The following is a 17,739-nucleotide window of genomic DNA, read 5'->3' as shown; positions in this document are numbered from 1 at the left end:
TGTACTCAAAAATTCTAAGCTGTAGTATCTCTCTAATCGCACGCAAGCGCGCATGCGGACACAGATGCATATACACACATATATATATATAATTATATTAATTATTAAATGATATAATATATATAATGATTAACATAGTACGACATTAACGTTTATATTATGCAATAGAAACAACAATAGATTATAAACGATACCCAATATATATATATATATATATATATATATATATATATATATCGCTATCGAGAAACTTTATGCTGTTGTGTCGTCTGAAAACAAAATAAGTCGATTGGGTAGGAGTGTGCTGTTGGATACAAGGAGTGCCATTATTCCCAGTCTTTGTGCACTATCGATGCATTGCAGGAAATAGCGGCTCGTCTCCTATTCACAATGATCCGATGGACAAAAGTGTTGCCACCATTCCAAAATCTGTTCAAACACGATCAGGTAGGCACCTCATTTACATATACTGTATTATGAGAGGCGCGCATGTGTGCATGTGTGTGTGCATGTGTGTGTGTGTGTGTGTGTGTGTGTGTGTGTGTGTGCGTGCGTGAGTGAGTGCGTGCGTGCGTGCGTGCGTGCGTGCGTGCGCGTATGTGCAGGCTTTTGGTATCTCTATACTTGACGCTAGCGCGCGCCCGGTATTACAAGACACAACGACACACTTACGCGAACCGCAGCTCCAATACCTCGTTAAAGCGAAAAAAGATTTAGTGACGATAGATACTGCACACTTCCGCGACGGGCCGAGATGTGCGCGCGCATTGCTGGCTGGTGCACCATCAACCCCAAAATGTCAAGAAAACGATTGCGGCCGATCTATCACAGGCCATCACAGTGCGGGAAAATGCGAGGAACTACGCATGCGCCGTGCGGCCATATAAGAGAACTGCGGTGCATTAGAACCGATATGATCGAACGCGCCAGTCAGTTGAAAACTAGACACAATTCACCAGGGAAGGCATTGTAACGGTAAGTTTGGCTATGAGCTCTTTTACCGGAGCAATTTCACAAAGCATTTGTAATTTTAGGCAAAGTCACGTTACTTTATTTATTTATTGACTGATTAGGTCAGTCGGCAATATCATGCATGGACCGTTATTTCTTGGCTAAGATTTGTGTGTTTGAGGTTTATCGCATGAACGTCGTGGTGATTTCCATAGGCGATCTCGACAATTTATGCGTTCATATTTTTTATCAGATTTGTGTTCGTACATCACCATCCGGTTAAATTTGCTGTATATAATTATTAAATCGTTCATCAGCGCGTGGGTCTTCAGATTACCATGCGCTACATTATCAACGGAATTACCGCTTGTTATCTGTTGTGTGTATTAATTTTGGTGTAAAATGCGGGCGGTAAACTACAGGCACTACATATTCCATTATGCATAATCACACGGACGTGGTGTTTTTTTCTGTCTAGGTGCCGGTCTAAGTGTGAAGATGAAAGGTCCCCTGTTGACCAGCGTCGTGCTGTTCGTGCTGGTGAGTTATAACATAGCTTGTTACGATGGGAATTCTTTCACCTGGCGCTTTATATAAGGGGCTAGTAAGGTAGATGCTTTAGTTGTGAATTTGTCAGTATGGGTGTTATCAGCTTATTAATTCTGCAATGTGCATATATGGTAAGAGGTTCGTGGAACGGACAATTTTAAATTTATTTTGATTTGCTTATGTCCTAAATAAAAAAACTCGTTGACAAATACTGTATACGCTGTATATTTCGCGGTGATTTAATTTTCGCGAATTTCGCGAACGCGTTCCCGACCGCAAAAATAACAACACGCGAAAATAACAATACGCTGTTCTTCACTGATTCGGGAATTCACCAACCGCGAAATTAACCACTCGTGAAATTCTCCGTCAAGTCTGAATTCGCGAAAATATCTGTACGCGAAAAATATGTCGTATACAGTATTTCATGCCATCAATTAGTCACACGTTTCACTTTTAACATCTAGGTACAGCAAGTGCTGTCGTCCAAATATCGCTCATCTGGTGACGAATACACCGGCGATAGTGTGAATGGATTAAGCAACATAGTGGTGGACTTGGTAGCTTCGGATGCTTATCCAAGTGCCTATCGCACCACTGGGCTATCAACCAATCTGGCCAACAGCGGAAGTGTCTTCACAGGCAACAGCCGCTACGGCGGCGGTTATGCTCATCGACATCCTAGGCGGAGAGGCGGCGACTACGGATATGAATATGACGATTCTTCCTACGGCACTTACGACACCGGGTATGACACTGACTCGTACGGCCATGACGGTGGAGATGACTATAGCCAAGACATCGTCGTTTATGTAGACGATAAGGACCAGGGCAGAGGACATGGTCAGCGGCGAAATCGATACGACGATGACAGCTATGGATATAACGACAAAAAACATAAAACTGGCGACTGGGCCAAGAATCTTTTTCGCAGAGTTCAGAGGGGCGGTCACGGCAGGGGCCGAGGCACTCGCATTGGCAGTTACTTGAGGAACATGGGCAGGCACGGTAAACAGGGCTATGGCGACGATAGACAGAGCGGCTATGGCGACGATAGGCACAGCGGCTATGGCGACGATAGGCACAGCGGCTATGGCGACGATAGGCAGAGCGGCTATGGCGACGAAAGGCACAGCGGCTATGGCGACGATAGGCAGAGCGGCTACGGCGATCAGCGTAAACATGACAACAAGCACACGGCACATGGCAGATTCTCGGCGAAATCACAAGTAAATGATCAAAGCATTAGTGTCCACTACTACGGAAATTCCAGAAAGCTACAACCTATTCAGCAACCTTACGGCTACAATAACAATTACAGACACTGAATAGATAATGAGTTAATGTCATAATTCTTTTAGTATATATTTATATATATTGTTTTAACTAACGTTATTGTCCTCAATATATGCAAAGCTCATACCAACAAACGAACCTCATGCCACGGATAAAACCAGTTATAATTGTAATCGTTTTCCGTTGGCCGTAAAGGATATATATATATGTCATTGTATTTGAACACATGAACACATAATATCACAGCTTTTCCTCGTTTCCATCAGGCAGAAGTATTTCGCCAGCAACCATTAGTGACCATGACCTATAGTGTAATAGATATATAGTAACTATTATATCATTCGTGTATGTCTATGATAAATGTTGTAAACTATGAAAGGATGTTTATATACACACGCGAACGTATGCGCGCACACATGCATCTATGCGAGTACGCACGCAGAAACGCGCATACATTGATGTTGAAGAATTCATTAATATGATACTATATCTTGATCAAAATAAATATATTCATTAATATGTGACTATGTAACACGAAAATAACGCAATGATAATTAAGCAATGTGTAACTAAAGGTTAGTGACTTATTTTTTATGCCAGTTTTGGAAAATAAAATACGCGGTTATGTAAATACATATTTATATGTGCCTTCAACAAATAAAAAAAAATTAACATGTGAATCAAACTACTTCTTTTTATAATTAATGTAACGCGTGTTTTGCAAATGATTGGTATTTATCATGTATGAACATTAATGTAAACTACATTGAAAGAAGACAACAATGGACATATTAAGGTCCTGTTATTCTCAATATTATAATCAGTTCATATTTAATATCTCAGGAGAACTACACACAAAATCCAGCCTAATTTTTTCTGATAAATATTCCTCTAGATTTTCATTTTTATGGCATATTATCAACAGCTAATAATACATCATGTAGTATTAGCTCTTGATATTAGTAAGATCATTATCTACAGCAGTGTACACATCTACAATCTAATTAATCGCGCCTAATCTCACACCTAATTTAATTTATTTACACAGTATTTATTCGTTAGTTTAGTAGATCCATATTTAGTTAATTGCTTAGATATACATAAATGAACGACAGCACATAAAGGAATTATATGATATCTCGTACAGGTTAATAAATTTCGAAATATTCGCATGCTAAAATTTTTGCATTACCTAAAAGCCATTTACATTCACGAAGTAGAATCTAGATTAATTTAACTTTAAATAAACGGAATTTCTCCGATTAAAATACGCCAATACGAAACATTTTAACAAATTGGAATGCGAAATATTTTGAACTAGTTATCATTCAAATTGCGATATTTTATGCCCATAAAATACTAGGGTAGCCTACTTCTATTGCAGGTAGCTAGTCAAGATACTAACATGTCGCGATACTTCCTCATTTCCAGACAGTACACTCCATTTAATAATTTCATTTTACACAGAATAATTTATCATTATCTGATATCTTTAAAGGGAGTACCAGAATAGTTTCACACTAAATAAAGAAGGGCCAGCAATTATTTATTGTATTTATAATCCCCGGTTACCTCACATTGTAAATGTTTCGTGTCCAAATTAAGACGCGTTTAATTCTGGCTGCAGAGAAGCTGACTGTTACAGTGACAGTTAATGTAAGTGTATACTACAGCAGGATTATGAATATTTCTAATAACCGGTACAGAAATAAATCCTGTGCTATGCGTACGGAAACGCACACATACCATGCATGTCTTTTGCTTACCGTGACTTTAGCCATAATTCAAACGCTCCTTTGTTTCAGAATTTTGACTCACAGGTGTGCAGACAATTACGTCAATGTACACACTGTTCGTACCTGGGTGTCTGTTTATTTCATAATACAGTATTATATGCATATACATAAATATACATACATATACATAATAAAACGCCGCCGGTCTACCGCTAGTTGTATTGAGTTTTGTTGTAATGATCCCTACCCCACACCGCGGTGGAGCAGCAGGTGGTTTCTTATAAAATGAATTACTGTGATCACAGTATAATGCTGGAAATGTTCGCAGATTGGCCTTAAATGTTGCCTCGTGCATTCTAATTTTACATTTTTACAATGTTAATGGGGAGAAACCCTATATACACCTCCACGCTTCGTCTTTTGGGTGCTCGCAACACACACCCCTCTCTAATATCATGGATTCGCTACTGCGGTTAGGCGACCTAGCTAACAAACAATGATCGGGGAACGCTATCACGTGTAGTTCAAGCATTCACGACGACTTTTGATATGTATTTTGATTGTATTTCAGTGAAACGCTATGATAATGGACTAGTTCCTCATTTCTGACATAAATCATTGCACACACTCGGCTACGTATTAACGCGTACACAATCACGTTAAGTACTGACGGAGACAACTTCCAGATTATTACAGTTGCTAGTGAAGGCGGCAGTTTAAATTGGGCGATTCGCGCGCAGCTGAGCGTTCTGCTGTTACACATAATATCAGCGAAGTACACCGATGATGATATTAAATTTTGTTAATGCTCCGCTGAGACATATCTATAGAAGTACCTATCTAATAGTTACCGCTAGAATGATACCCGCCATACATAATTATATATTCCGATATTAAGTTCTTATTCACTCTCACTTAATTCGGTTAAACGGTCAAAAGAGTTGCCACAATTTTAATTAACCCGTGAAATTGTCGTGTGGTGCATAGAATTGTGTGGAGGTTAAAATCAAATCAATGTCCAGAACGTATGTGCATATTATATCCAAGCATATCCTGTTCCTTCGACTTTACGATTGTGTTTGAAGGACAATGTCTGCACGTGGTAGAGGTACTTGTGATTTTACACGGTGTGAAAATATGACGTTGTGCAAATTTGTCAAATGCATTACTACACAATCTACACCGAACGCTACCAGATTTTAAAGGCACAGATAGAGATTTGCTGGTAACTTCGTTCAGTCTAAAATGCATCAACAACGCATAAAACACATTAATTTTCGCGTTAGATAACATTGGTATTAACTATCAACGAATTTAAATAACTCGTAAAATTTAAAACTAGTTGATAAACATGAGTCGCTTGTTTCAACATTTCCTCCCGATCACTAGCCCACGCCGGCTTACTAATTTCTAAGTTGCACTGATGCCATATATAGTTTACTTCACAGCGATACGAGGCCTACGTAATCGAGGCCTACGTAACGATGATTTTACACGGTGTGAAAGTGCATTGGCACAACGCGCTGTCGAAATTATCAAGCTGCGCAAAACAGGCCTAAGCAGTCTCGAATGCATACGTCACCTTTGCGGAACCTGTCCGTCCTTAGCTGCGCCACAACAACGCCACCAACATGACCTGCAACGTACTTGCATCTCCGAATCATCAGTTCCTCACAATAAAGAACGCAAGTCAATTGACGGAAGAAGTTTCACTTGACCCTAATGGTTTAGAAACTGGTAGAGAGGCGACCAAGGTTCAGGAAGCTGTCAGACGGGTGAAGTTATACGTAATTAGTAACACGGTGCTAGCAGGTACAACACGAAGTACGAAGGAAGTGCAGTGACCTGCTGGGCGGAGATAGAGTACGAGCAAATTGTTTACGCGTTAAATGTTTTAAGTGCTTACCGTGATCGTTATGGAGACACTGTTTCTGTGCGGCGACAGGCGATTAGTCGGCGACAGGCTGATATGTCGCCGATCGTCACACCCTTCGGCTGTTTGCGGGTCGCAGCAGATCATCCGGGTAGGAACCGCGTTTCACGGGCACAAAGAACGTTTGAGGAAGTCATTACTCCACGGCCTGTACTGACGAGGGAACGTAAAACCTGTCACGGCGCATTTTCGTCTCAACCGGGCAGAGCGACACAAGCATTTCACCGGACGTCGCCCACATAGCGTAAATAGCTGATGCACTCAGCAAAGGAGAAACCTTTCTCGAACAGTAAAAGTCACGCTGACCGTTTTCCGCCAAGCGCTTTGTCCGTGAATCGCACAAAATTCGAGTCAGTCGCCTGGCGAACAGCAAAACATTCGTTACTGGCACTGTACTAGTGTCAAGATGCAGGTGAAAGCTAGACACGCGGTCTTACTGCTGGCTGGGATAGGCCTACTGGTGAGTAGTTTGTATATTCTTATAGACACGCGGATTTACGAAATTGTCACTATATACATGAACTACTATATAAATGCACTCTATGTCACTATATAACGTAAAATTAGTAGGAGGATATTAGGATAACCACTTTTCGTTAAAGTGGTACACTTCGAGTTAAAACCGAGTACACTGGTCCAATGAAAATATAAAACATTCCCATTCTTTAAATGTTTCAGGTAACATCTACATTCGCACAAGGTTTAGTCATTGATGACACCGACAGCGACAACGACAATGCGCTCACCGACACGTCTGCAACGACCGTAAATACCGTAACTACCGAAGTAACCGACGCCAGCACCGGCAATACTATTGATGCTGTTGTTACGACCGCAACGAGCGATCCATCGACGGACATCGGAACTATCATTACCACCGACAGTTCTACGTTCACTACCGACAGTTCCACGTTCACTACCGACAGTTCTACGTTCACTACCGACAGTTCCACGTTCACCACCGACAGTTCCACGTTCACCACCGACAGTACTACGGCTACAACAGCCCCGACTACAGACAGCGACGACGCAAGTTCTGCCACACAGGCAGTGGCTGACAACCAGGCGACCGGTGATGACGGCGACGCTGACAGCGACACCGACAGCGACACCGACAGCGACAGCGACACCAGCAGTGCTAGCGTTGACGGCGACAGCCCTACTGGCAGCGACGATAAAGCATCCGCTGTCGACCTACTCGGCACGAATGACATAGACACAACGAAAGTGTCGGGGAACAGAGGTCAGGGGGCAACTGCGCTGCAGATACCCAGGCTGGGATCACCGGCTATCGCCAGAGTAGCTGTACCTCTAGGAGCGGCGATCATCGGTGGCGGAATAGGCTACGCGGCTGCGAACAGAGGAAAGAAACATGGTGGCAATAGGCCGAGGTATGGATATCGAGGCGACCCTCTGCGTCGCGTGCTTCGCGAGAACAGGGGCCTCGAACAACTTCTACAACCCGAAAAGACACCGGGACAGACTAACACGCACGTTGGAGTGAAATACGGCAAAGGCGGCTTCTTAGGCGTTGGCCTGGGTAAGGTAGGCTTCGTAGACGTTACCCTGCACAAGAAGAGGCAACAGTACGTCCCGCCTCACGGCGAAACCTACCGGATGCCGCGTCACGAGCGAGGTTATCAGAGGTACGGTGGGCACCGGGAGCAACTCGGGTACGGCAGGCAGCACGAGCAAGGCGGGTACGGCAGGCAGCACGAGCAAGGCGGGTACGGCAGGCAGCACGAACAAGGCGGGTACGGCAGGCTCACACACACACACACGCACACACACACACACACACACACACGACTAGCATACACGACACGCGGGCTATAGTACTAGAGCTAACACGAGCGTTGAAAATATTAGCTTGCGATTCCCACCAGCAAATTCGCAAAATATTTATTACAACGCAGAAAGCATAAACTTCCAGTTTAGCGACGAATACCCCACCACACGTTAGAATTGCACCAGCAATGACAAAATAGCAAACCAGCCGGTCTACCATTTAAATTTCCAGCCAACTGACCTAGGTGGTGAGTCCTAAAATAGAAGTAAATCAATGAAAAGGTTTCTATTTTTACTCACCAGCAAGATGCATTTACACTTGTTCCGTCTGTGTCCCCACAACAACCTTGATCAGCGAGTCAGTCCGCCATTGACGTCACATTGACGTCACTGCCTACGCATTCACTAAGAAAGAATTAGTCGAATTTATTCTATTGCTATGCGATTAACTGTTCATGGGTACAGTTGTAGCATAGTAACTTTTTCCTAAAGGCATTCAAGTCATTAAACCGGTTAGGTTTCATTTCACAAGTAGGGATCTGCTTTTCGTGAACGGATATCATGTACATTTCACATTACTACGCAATAGCGCAGAGATGTTCGTTTGTCTGGCCCCTACCAACAGGTGAATATCGGAAAACGAAATATCAGCTCGTCTGCTAACCACACAAAAGATCGTGTACAATTATATAAGGTCGTTGACCGTCTGAACAAATTATGCACTCGACTATTAGCAGGAATAAATAATCTATTACTTCTCGTGTTCGTATGCATGCAAATTAGTAAAAATGCTTATCCTTTACTCTTTAGACCAGTGCCAGTGCCAGTGCCAGTGGTTTCTTTTTTTGAGTCATGGACCCCTCATGACCCCTTTGAGAATCTGGTGAAAGCTACGGACCCCTCCCCAGAAAAATATGTTTATGTGCACATAAACACACAATTTTGCAAACAATGGCCGTTCACGGACCCCTAGGCCGCGGAAGAAACGGCCGCGGTCTTGCTAATCACTTTGTATTACAATACCATTGTAGGCCTATAAACAATCAGTCGCACAGCCTTGTTGGGCTAACGGACTCCCTGAAGCCCATCCACGTACGGACCCCAAAGGGGTCCATGGACCACAGGTTAAGAACCCCTGCTTTAGACTTAGTCACAGAAAAGGTTTTAGATTTACTATGTCACAACTGCTTATTGTTTATAATAATTATTACACAATATACAATCAGACGATAGCTAATAATACATATTATAATAGTGTATAATAATACACTATAATAATAATACATAATATATATTACTAGCTCTTGATACAATGTATATATATGTATTGATTTTCTAGTCTTAAATGTGTGGTACAGTCAAAACTAAACGGTTAGAGACTCCGACTAGTAAGTTAATAACTAAATAGGAAACTAGACTAGGTTATAATACGCAATTAATTTATATCAATAATATCAATATCAAAAATATATATCAATTGTTGAATATAGCTAAATGGCTAACTAACTGCATATATTTATTATAGTGAGTTGTTAAAAATTTAACAGAAGTTCTCACTACCGGTACCCTAGTATAACTGCATATATATATATATATATACACGTACATACGTATACACCCCTTGGGTAAAATGAAGAAATATTTAGAATTCCTTGCAGCCATATACCGATGTATATACATGCATATAGGGCTGTGAATACAGAGATGGCTGCGTGCAAGAAGTTCCCAATATTTCTTGCTTTGTTTCTTGATTCTCTGGGAATTTGATAGAACCACTGTCCCGATTCCACGTTCAGCAAGACAAAGACTATACCACCATTCTCAGAAGTGCTCCAGAAGGGTTTGGATCTCGTATAGTACGACCAGGTACGACCTGGTGAACTATGAAATGTTATTCATGCATTTGCCCACAATGTGGCCAAGCAGCCATCCACACTAGACACACTATATACACTGGGAACTATTTCCGTTGGGAGCGACGCGAAACAAACCATCACGAGCCTATATATATACTGCCCGATCGGCTAGAAACGTACGGGCGTGGGAGTGTGGAGGTTGCATGGGCTCAACTTACACGCCGAAAGTTAATTAGGCTAAATATCCTAGATGGCAATTAATGCAGTCTTGATCTCAATGCCACCGCTATTTCCAGAGCAGGTTTGGTGTTACTTTCACACATACGAGCATGCCTTCCTGCTTCCCTCCATGGCCTAATTGCGTGAAACCGATTATCACGTGAAGTCGTGGTTGTGGTGATAAGTGAATGGAGGAATAGTGGATATATATATATATATATATATATATAGTAAATGAAAAATATTTTTATTTACTTCTGATACCATGGTAGGCCTATATGGTTGGTTGTAAAAACAGATCGTATTGCAGTAAGTTAACGTACATTCTTAGATAATATGTAATATGTAATTCCATGTAATATAAGTTAGTAACTACGCAATCCGTCTTGTATTTTAATAGGTTATAAGCATGTTCCCATGAGCATATTGACATGTACTAGCTATTAGAGTTTCTCATATAGGTGGACAATTACATAGTTGTGCTTCCAGAAAGATAGATGTATCTGCTGTTATGCCTCATGATATTGGTTGCCTGCAGCCTTCAACAGGTTCTTCAATAGCCTTCGAATATTCGTTCAAAACGGCTGAATAACATTAATTTGTAACTCAAATTAACGAGCTTTAGAATCTCGAGTGAAATTTCTAGAATGTTAAACAATGGTCTCCTATGATTCACCACTGCTTGTACGTAAAAATAATAAATATTATGTAAACTCATAAATGTAGGGAAATAAAATATACAAAATTACAAACTCATGTTCGCGTCATCGATGCATATACGGTAGCTTCTGCAACACATGCGCGTCATCCTGACATTTCGCTGGTTGATTAAAAAACTTTCAACTGAACAAGAAAAGTAATTTTGTTATCTATTATACCAATAAAATAACATTATACATCCTGCAAACGAAATTTACTACATGACTAGGAAGAGTCTCCAAGAATATATATATATATATATATATATATATATATATATGATAGCGGATTGTGTGAGAAAACAATATAAAAATCCATACTGCTCACGTGCAAAGTAACACGAACACAATAACTTTATTTATCACTTATTTTTTATTCTGGAATGTCTTACAAATATTCATAATTGTGTAGCCGGTCGATGTGATAGTATATATCTTGGTACTCAAACCTAAATGTTTTTAAGATTTCAATGAATTGCTTAACATTTTTAATAAGCATTGTCATCACTATCACATAGCACGACTATTCATTCCAATAGGTTTATACTGCTTCACTCTTAAACAGTGTTTCAACAAAAAATGCACTCAACATTCTCTATTTTCTACGTGGTTATAATTGATACTGGTTACATTTGTTTACATGATTTTCCCTATTGTATGTATTTTTTTTCTAATTAACATTACCTTTGCTCACGTAACTATTTTAATGATGATGAAAGTCGTTCGCACCTAGCCGCTATATAGATCTGATTGTCTAATTTAGATCTGACTAAAACATTGTAACACAGTTTGATACATTGAAATCCTTACTGTAACAAGCAGAATATCAGCAGCACAATTAAATGTATGCTATTGAATGTGTTAACGAGTTGTATTGAAATTCTGACACACAGTCTTTGAATAAACACCTGACCTCAAAATCTCATAAATACAACAGCATGCTTTAAAACTCAACATATGTTATAATTACATAACTTGTGAAAAACAACATTCCTCCTATCAATGGAAAACTAGGACCTATGATTTCACAACAGAAACTGCCAACACCCTTGTGATTCTTTACAAAAATTTAACAACTGGTGACAGATGAGACTAGTGTTTATACCTATACATACCATATAATTATGCAGTTGTTCTTTAAAGAGATGATGACACGCACCAATCATTTTCCAAAGCGCTGTTCACACTTGCTAAACGAACGCAGACTGTTTAGAAAATCGGAGTACCGAAGTTTGTGAGTTGCCTTCAGATAACTGCCAAAAACAAAAAATAATGGTTTTGTAAATACAACATACAGAATTGAATCTACACAAAATTGTTTCACACACCTTTTCAAAATATATTTCTTTATAATGTACTTAAACCAAATCCATTTAACATACCCATACGCACGCATGCAAACACAATACACAATGCGCAATGCATTTATCTTTTGAGAAATAAATCACACTAGCTTCTTTTCTCAGTAACGTAACTGGCGTCACTGCCAATGACATCACCAACACCAACGTTAATCAGTAAGCCACTAAACTTCCTCTATGATACTGCACAACACATAGCTACCACCTGTGCAACTAATGTAATAATAAAAGATTGTTACAGGCCAGTTTGATTACTGCTTTTAGGATTGCGACTGGTGTATGTATCACAGGAATGGTAAAACGCATGTAAGACACATGATCCCTGATAGCAGACCGGACCAGTGTTCTCATGACGCAGCTGCTAATTACACCTGCTAGACACACCTTGCAGTCTGTTTACTCTTTTGATCGCACGAGAGAAATTACGTGCAAAATTGCCACCTTGTCTGCATGCTTTTTACACCAGTAAATGTTTTCTTGATATATTTTTAAAACCCAATAGATACCAAACACACAATCAGTATTCTGAGACTCCAGCTGTAAAATATTCACATGCATGTTTGTCTCTCTGTGCACAGCTAGCAAATGCAACAATTTAACTGCCCTCAATGCTTCACAGTTTAGTGCAGATCCTCCCCTGATAACCCTACTTATTAATAATAGGAATAACATGATCCAAAAAAATATTACAAGCCTTTTTCTGAACTAGAACCAATTTATATATTATACTTGTACTCCACTCACTAAGAGTTGTCATTTGATACTCATATTGGAATATATTGTGTAAATCCAAATGTTACCACTACATGCCATTCTGTAAAGAAGTGGGTATGACTTTTTGACTACAATGGCCTAAAACTATAAAATAAATAGCAACACCACTTTTCTGGTTATTTAGACTCAAGAAAATGCATTTATATTAGTCACAAGAAATTAACCCATCATACCAATGGGACGAAATAGTCTCCTCTACTGTAATAAAAAATACCTACATAATTTCTGTTAATCGAATCTGCCATGGGGGATAGTTGGAAGTAGAATATACTGGACCTATCGCAAGTAGTAGACCAGGGTCTGGCAAACCTTCTGTTGCTGTGTGAAGAAAACAACAAAATATAAAAAAAAGCTTACAAGAGCATCACCTATTATATCTACTCTATATATAACAATGGCTTGAGAAGAAGTTCAAGGATGATACAAATCCACCTCTCAAAAGTTACAAGAACATTAAAATTTCGAATACATGTATGCTCGCATCCACACGTCATTGTCTCACTTTTAACATAAGAAAAAAAGCATGCTTTTAGCTTTCCTTTTAAAGTATAACGCCATCAGACGGACACTCATGTGATTGTCAGTTGTACTACTGGCTTTTACAAACTTTAATAACAGCAAAGCGATTACTGTTCAACTTAAATAACAATTATTACAATACATAAGCACCATACTTAATTTAGCAAACAAAAAGTTGTGCAATGCACTGTGTCCTTCAAAATGAGCTTACTTGGCATTAGGTAATGGAGATAGATAGCAATAGCCATTGTTCAACATGAATGAGTAATGAGTGAAAAATCAATGTTATGGCAGTATGGCAGTATATTTATGCTGTTGCAAATCCCAGTATTTGCACCTTGAGTTGCACTATTTATGCAACTATTATTTATTTTTTAAGTTACCCTATATGTGTGTATGACACACAGAGGGATCTTAATTCTATATTAAAATGACACTAAAATGATTGTGCTAGTTCAGATGCTACTGCAATGGGAATTGGATGGGATTTCATAGTCGATTATTGGTTACAAACAATCTACTGGTAATTGATGTTAATCAGTTAATCATGCTACCCATGTATACTAATAAATGCTAGGTATTGCTGATATGACTGGTACACATAACCAGGGTGCAAAATTAACGGGAGTCCGGAGTCAAATACTCCCTGATTTACTGTCGGACTCCCCGATTTGACAAATGCAGGATTCCGTGTGACTCCCTGAAAATTCTGCTATACTAACTCGTTCGTTCCAGAGCACGGCCTCATGGAATTATCACATTTTTTCAGCAAATATCCAAAGAAAATTTGGCAGACGTGCATCGCATGAATCTTCAAAATAAGCACGTGTGTTATTGTTGTTATGCCTTAGTTTTGAACTTCAGACTGCAGACTCCCTCATTTTGCTGCAGACTCCCTCTTTTTGTGGGCAGCGTTGGACTCCCTTATTCAAAAGTTAATTTCTACCCCTGCATAACATTAAATTTCACCCTACTAGTGACTGAGTAATCAACAGAAACAAAGTACACAATGTCATTCAGTTAAAAGAGATCTGCTTTTAGCTTTCTTCATGCAATTCAATGCTATCTTCAGCAATATTCAATGAAATTTAGAAGAAGTGGCACACAATTAACATATTGTAAACTATTTTTTATTATCCAATGATGCCCTGCTATGCTGTCTCTTGTTGTGAGGTTATCTTTTAAAATATCATACATTATACGACTAAGAGCTATCTCGATATTGAAAAATCCCAAATTTAAAAATAGTGACTGTTAACTTGGTTATGAACTAGTTTGGTCGCAATTACAATTTGCGCAAATCTGTGCTACCTCACTTAGTATTTTTTCTCTAACTTACCATTTAAATATTCTTCTAATTTCCTTGCATCAATGCTGTCAGCTTTAAATTTGCAATGCTGTACATCTATGCAGACATTCCGCACTGCTTCAACAATATCATGCTTGCCATTACTTCCATCCAGCAACCTGACCCGAGTTCTGCAATGGATCCCATTTTCTCCTTTCTCTGTGAATTGATATGCAATGAATATAAATACCAAGAATATATTAAACTGTAAAACAACAGTAGCAGTGATCAGCTAGTGCAGCAGTCAACCAAATGCTCTAATGTCATGCACTTGACCAAATTTTTGGAACTGGCACCTTGCAAAGAAACACTACCAGGAAGGGAAAAGACAAAAATAAGATTTCAAGGTGCAAGATAAACAAGAGCTCACTTGTAAAGCATATATGTCACTTTGTTATCAGCTATGTAATCTTATATTAACAGTAAATAATTAAATGTTTTCAAGCTTAACTCTGGGTAGGCATCTGCACAGATGTATGCATTCAACACAAAAATATAGAATATAGCATGCAATCAATGCTAATGCAAAAGTGCTAAATTTTAAATAATGGCACCAAACCAATGCCACCCTCTCAGTAATATACATTATACCCACCATTTTTTATGTGAAAAAACAAGAGGAGTTTTAGAGGACCTTAAAATATAAAGCACTTTGTCTTCTTGAAAAATACACCCATTCAAGTTGTGTTTATATCCCTCTAGAGTCTAGATATTGATGTCTATGACTATATATTACACACCTTATTGCAATTTATATTTTCTTAGGAGTTATGAATATAAAAGAACAAATGTTTAGTTCATCACTCCAAAACATATCTGGTTCACTAATTTTAATGCTGTCTCACTTGATGCCTAAGAATATGGCTTAAGCTCAATTATCGAATGCAGGAGGAAGCCAGGCTTTAGCCAATTAAGTATCTTTATTGTTAACAAAGACCAAAAGAACCCATTTTTCAAGCAATGGAGGCTTTTGCACTCAAACATGTTTTTCTGTAGTACATTAAATTAAAAACTACCCTTTAAGGACATTTACATGCCACTCTTCACAAAAAGAGTTCACAACACAGTCTTATTACCTTTATGCGGTTGGTATAAATAAACACCAAGCCTACTCATGCTGACTCCTAACAGCTCTTGACACTTCTGTTTCAACAACTTGTGGATGAAGGCTTGGTTCCGTCTAATCAAACCTACCAAAGAAGATAATAAACAAGTTAACTCAATAGCTAGAGCTATGTTTATGTAGGGACAGTGATTTTCCGCGATCGCGGAAAACGGACGGAAAACACGGAAACGGCCATTGGAAACGGAAAAGATGCTTTCAAACGAAAAAACGTGGAAAACGTAATTTGAACATATTACAACATGAAAATTTCAATAAAATCACAAATGATATGGTTTACATTCAGAAAAGTTTCAGAGCGAAATGACTTATAATGACGATAATTTTATTATGAACACATTACCCTACAGGTTCTTTCAAAGGCTGTACCAAATGCCTTTTTTTCCTGCAAATATATATGTAAACGGAATTTTACTGTCCCTATTTATGCTATATTATTACAATGAACACATATATATATATATATATTGTGCCATTGATGTGATTTCAGAATTTTCTGGTCCCTCATAACCCAGGTTACACCATCTCAACAGCCTAGCATACTTATGTATAGCTCTATATTGGTCTGTATCAGGAGTAAATAAAACAAATGTGTTTTTATTCATTCCTAGTTTGTATGGGGCTACAGTATACTCTACAACATGCTGTGCTGGTAGTCTTGCAGTGTGGTGGGTCAACACTGTCAACACCAGTCTAACCAAAGGGTGCAAGCTAGACACAGTACGTACAGTAAATGATAATTTGCTGCGTGTATTTTACTTTATTATCTTATCGGATTATCCTTATGCCTAGAGAGTTTTTGCAGCCTGTTATTTAAAAGCAGCAGCATGAGTTTTTGCCGTTTGTTCATGTGATGATGTTTAACCACTGTGGCGAGCACAGGCACTTGAAGCGTTTCAATAAAATATAATGCTAAATAAATCCGAAATGTATTTACTACCAAATTCTTAATGTTTCTATACCATCTTTTACCTATTATTGCCAACAGTTGCCTGTAAATACCGTCCAAATCCTATTTGCAACATACGCTTGCGGCCTTATAGATAAGTGTAAGTGTGCACAGTGCAGCCGCGTGAGGAATGGCGGCCGCAAGCGTATGTTGCAAATAGGATTTGGACGGAATTTACAGGAAACTGTCGGCAATAATAGGTGAAAGAGATTATAGAAACATTAAGAATTTGGTAGTAAATACATTTCGTATTTATTTAGCATTATATTTTATTGAAACGCTTTAAGTGCCTGTGGTGGACAGTGCTGGGTGAACTTTGACCTAACGTCGGTCGCTGTCGCTGCAGTGTGTTTGCGCCAGTCGCCGCGACTTTTGTTGTTTGTCGTTACGGTCGGTCGCTGCAGACTGCAGTGTGTCTTGGCCTTAAATCAGGTTTCTGCCTACTAAAATCTAAATATTAAATATTAGTACTAGTAGTAAAGCAGATGGGGTCGTTGTCGTATCAGGTACTACAGATATGTACCCGAGGTAGTTTTAGGTCGTTTAGTATTATGTTTATATTTTGGCCGTGGCTACGCGACCGGTTTCGGACGAGGAGCTGCTAGGCTACGCGTCCGGACATCCATCTCACAGTGAGCT

The 17,739-nt window shown here is 39.3% G+C and overlaps 3 protein-coding genes across 4 annotated transcripts; 2 read left to right on the top strand and 1 right to left on the bottom strand.

Annotated features, from left to right (window-relative positions):
• Positions 1-913: 913 nt before the first annotated feature.
• On the top strand, positions 914-3,481 carry LOC106809422 (TATA-binding protein-associated factor 2N-like). Of its 2 annotated transcripts, XM_014812503.1 has the most exons (4): positions 914-975; positions 1,430-1,491; positions 1,968-2,605; positions 2,654-3,481. In XM_014812503.1, exons 2-4 carry the CDS (start codon positions 1,450-1,452, stop codon positions 2,826-2,828), a joined length of 855 nt encoding a protein of 284 aa, XP_014667989.1. In that variant the 5' UTR covers positions 914-975; positions 1,430-1,449; the 3' UTR covers positions 2,829-3,481. The 2 variants fall into 2 exon arrangements, with proteins under 2 accessions (XP_014667989.1, XP_014667988.1); XM_014812502.1 differs by having other exon boundaries at positions 1,968-3,481.
• A 3,192-nt stretch (positions 3,482-6,673) lies between these two features.
• LOC106809408 lies at positions 6,674-10,888 on the top strand. The gene is made up of 3 exons (XM_014812473.1): positions 6,674-6,925; positions 7,144-8,246; positions 10,867-10,888. Exons 1-3 carry the CDS (start codon positions 6,872-6,874, stop codon positions 10,886-10,888), a joined length of 1,179 nt encoding a protein of 392 aa, XP_014667959.1. The 5' UTR covers positions 6,674-6,871.
• Positions 10,889-11,380: 492 nt separating this feature from the next.
• Positions 11,381-16,513, bottom strand: LOC106809416 (dehydrodolichyl diphosphate syntase complex subunit Nus1-like). Its single transcript, XM_014812492.1, has 5 exons — positions 16,495-16,513; positions 16,105-16,218; positions 15,020-15,187; positions 13,380-13,479; positions 11,381-12,279 (listed from the first exon to the last, which is right to left on the bottom strand). Exons 2-5 carry the CDS (start codon positions 16,142-16,144, stop codon positions 12,189-12,191), a joined length of 399 nt encoding a protein of 132 aa, XP_014667978.1. The 5' UTR covers positions 16,145-16,218; positions 16,495-16,513; the 3' UTR covers positions 11,381-12,188.
• Positions 16,514-17,739: the final 1,226 nt, after the last annotated feature.

This window comes from Priapulus caudatus, unplaced genomic scaffold (genome assembly GCF_000485595.1).
Source record: "Priapulus caudatus unplaced genomic scaffold, Priapulus_caudatus-5.0.1 Scaffold352, whole genome shotgun sequence".
Classification (NCBI taxonomy): Eukaryota; Metazoa; Priapulida; class Priapulimorpha; order Priapulimorphida; family Priapulidae; genus Priapulus; species Priapulus caudatus.
Note: the sequence above shows the minus strand (reverse complement) of the source record. Positions and strands in the feature narration are given on the sequence as shown.

Coding starts and splice junctions, on each gene's coding strand:
- LOC106809422 (XM_014812502.1), top strand. CDS start 1,450: ATGAAAGGTCCCCTGTTGACCAGCGTCGTGCTGTTCGTGCTG. Junction 1,492..1,967: donor GCGTCGTGCTGTTCGTGCTG/GTGAGTTATAAC, acceptor TTTAACATCTAG/GTACAGCAAGTGCTGTCGTC.
- LOC106809408 (XM_014812473.1), top strand. CDS start 6,872: ATGCAGGTGAAAGCTAGACACGCGGTCTTACTGCTGGCTGGGATAGGC. Junction 6,926..7,143: donor TGGCTGGGATAGGCCTACTG/GTGAGTAGTTTG, acceptor TAAATGTTTCAG/GTAACATCTACATTCGCACA. Junction 8,247..10,866: donor AGGCTCACACACACACACAC/GCACACACACAC, acceptor GGTTGCCTGCAG/CCTTCAACAGGTTCTTCAAT.
- LOC106809416 (XM_014812492.1), bottom strand. CDS start 16,144: ATGAGTAGGCTTGGTGTTTATTTATACCAACCGCATAAAG. Junction 15,188..16,104: donor TTTATACCAACCGCATAAAG/GTAATAAGACTG, acceptor ATCAATTCACAG/AGAAAGGAGAAAATGGGATC. Junction 13,480..15,019: donor ATTAGAAGAATATTTAAATG/GTAAGTTAGAGA, acceptor TTCTTCACACAG/CAACAGAAGGTTTGCCAGAC.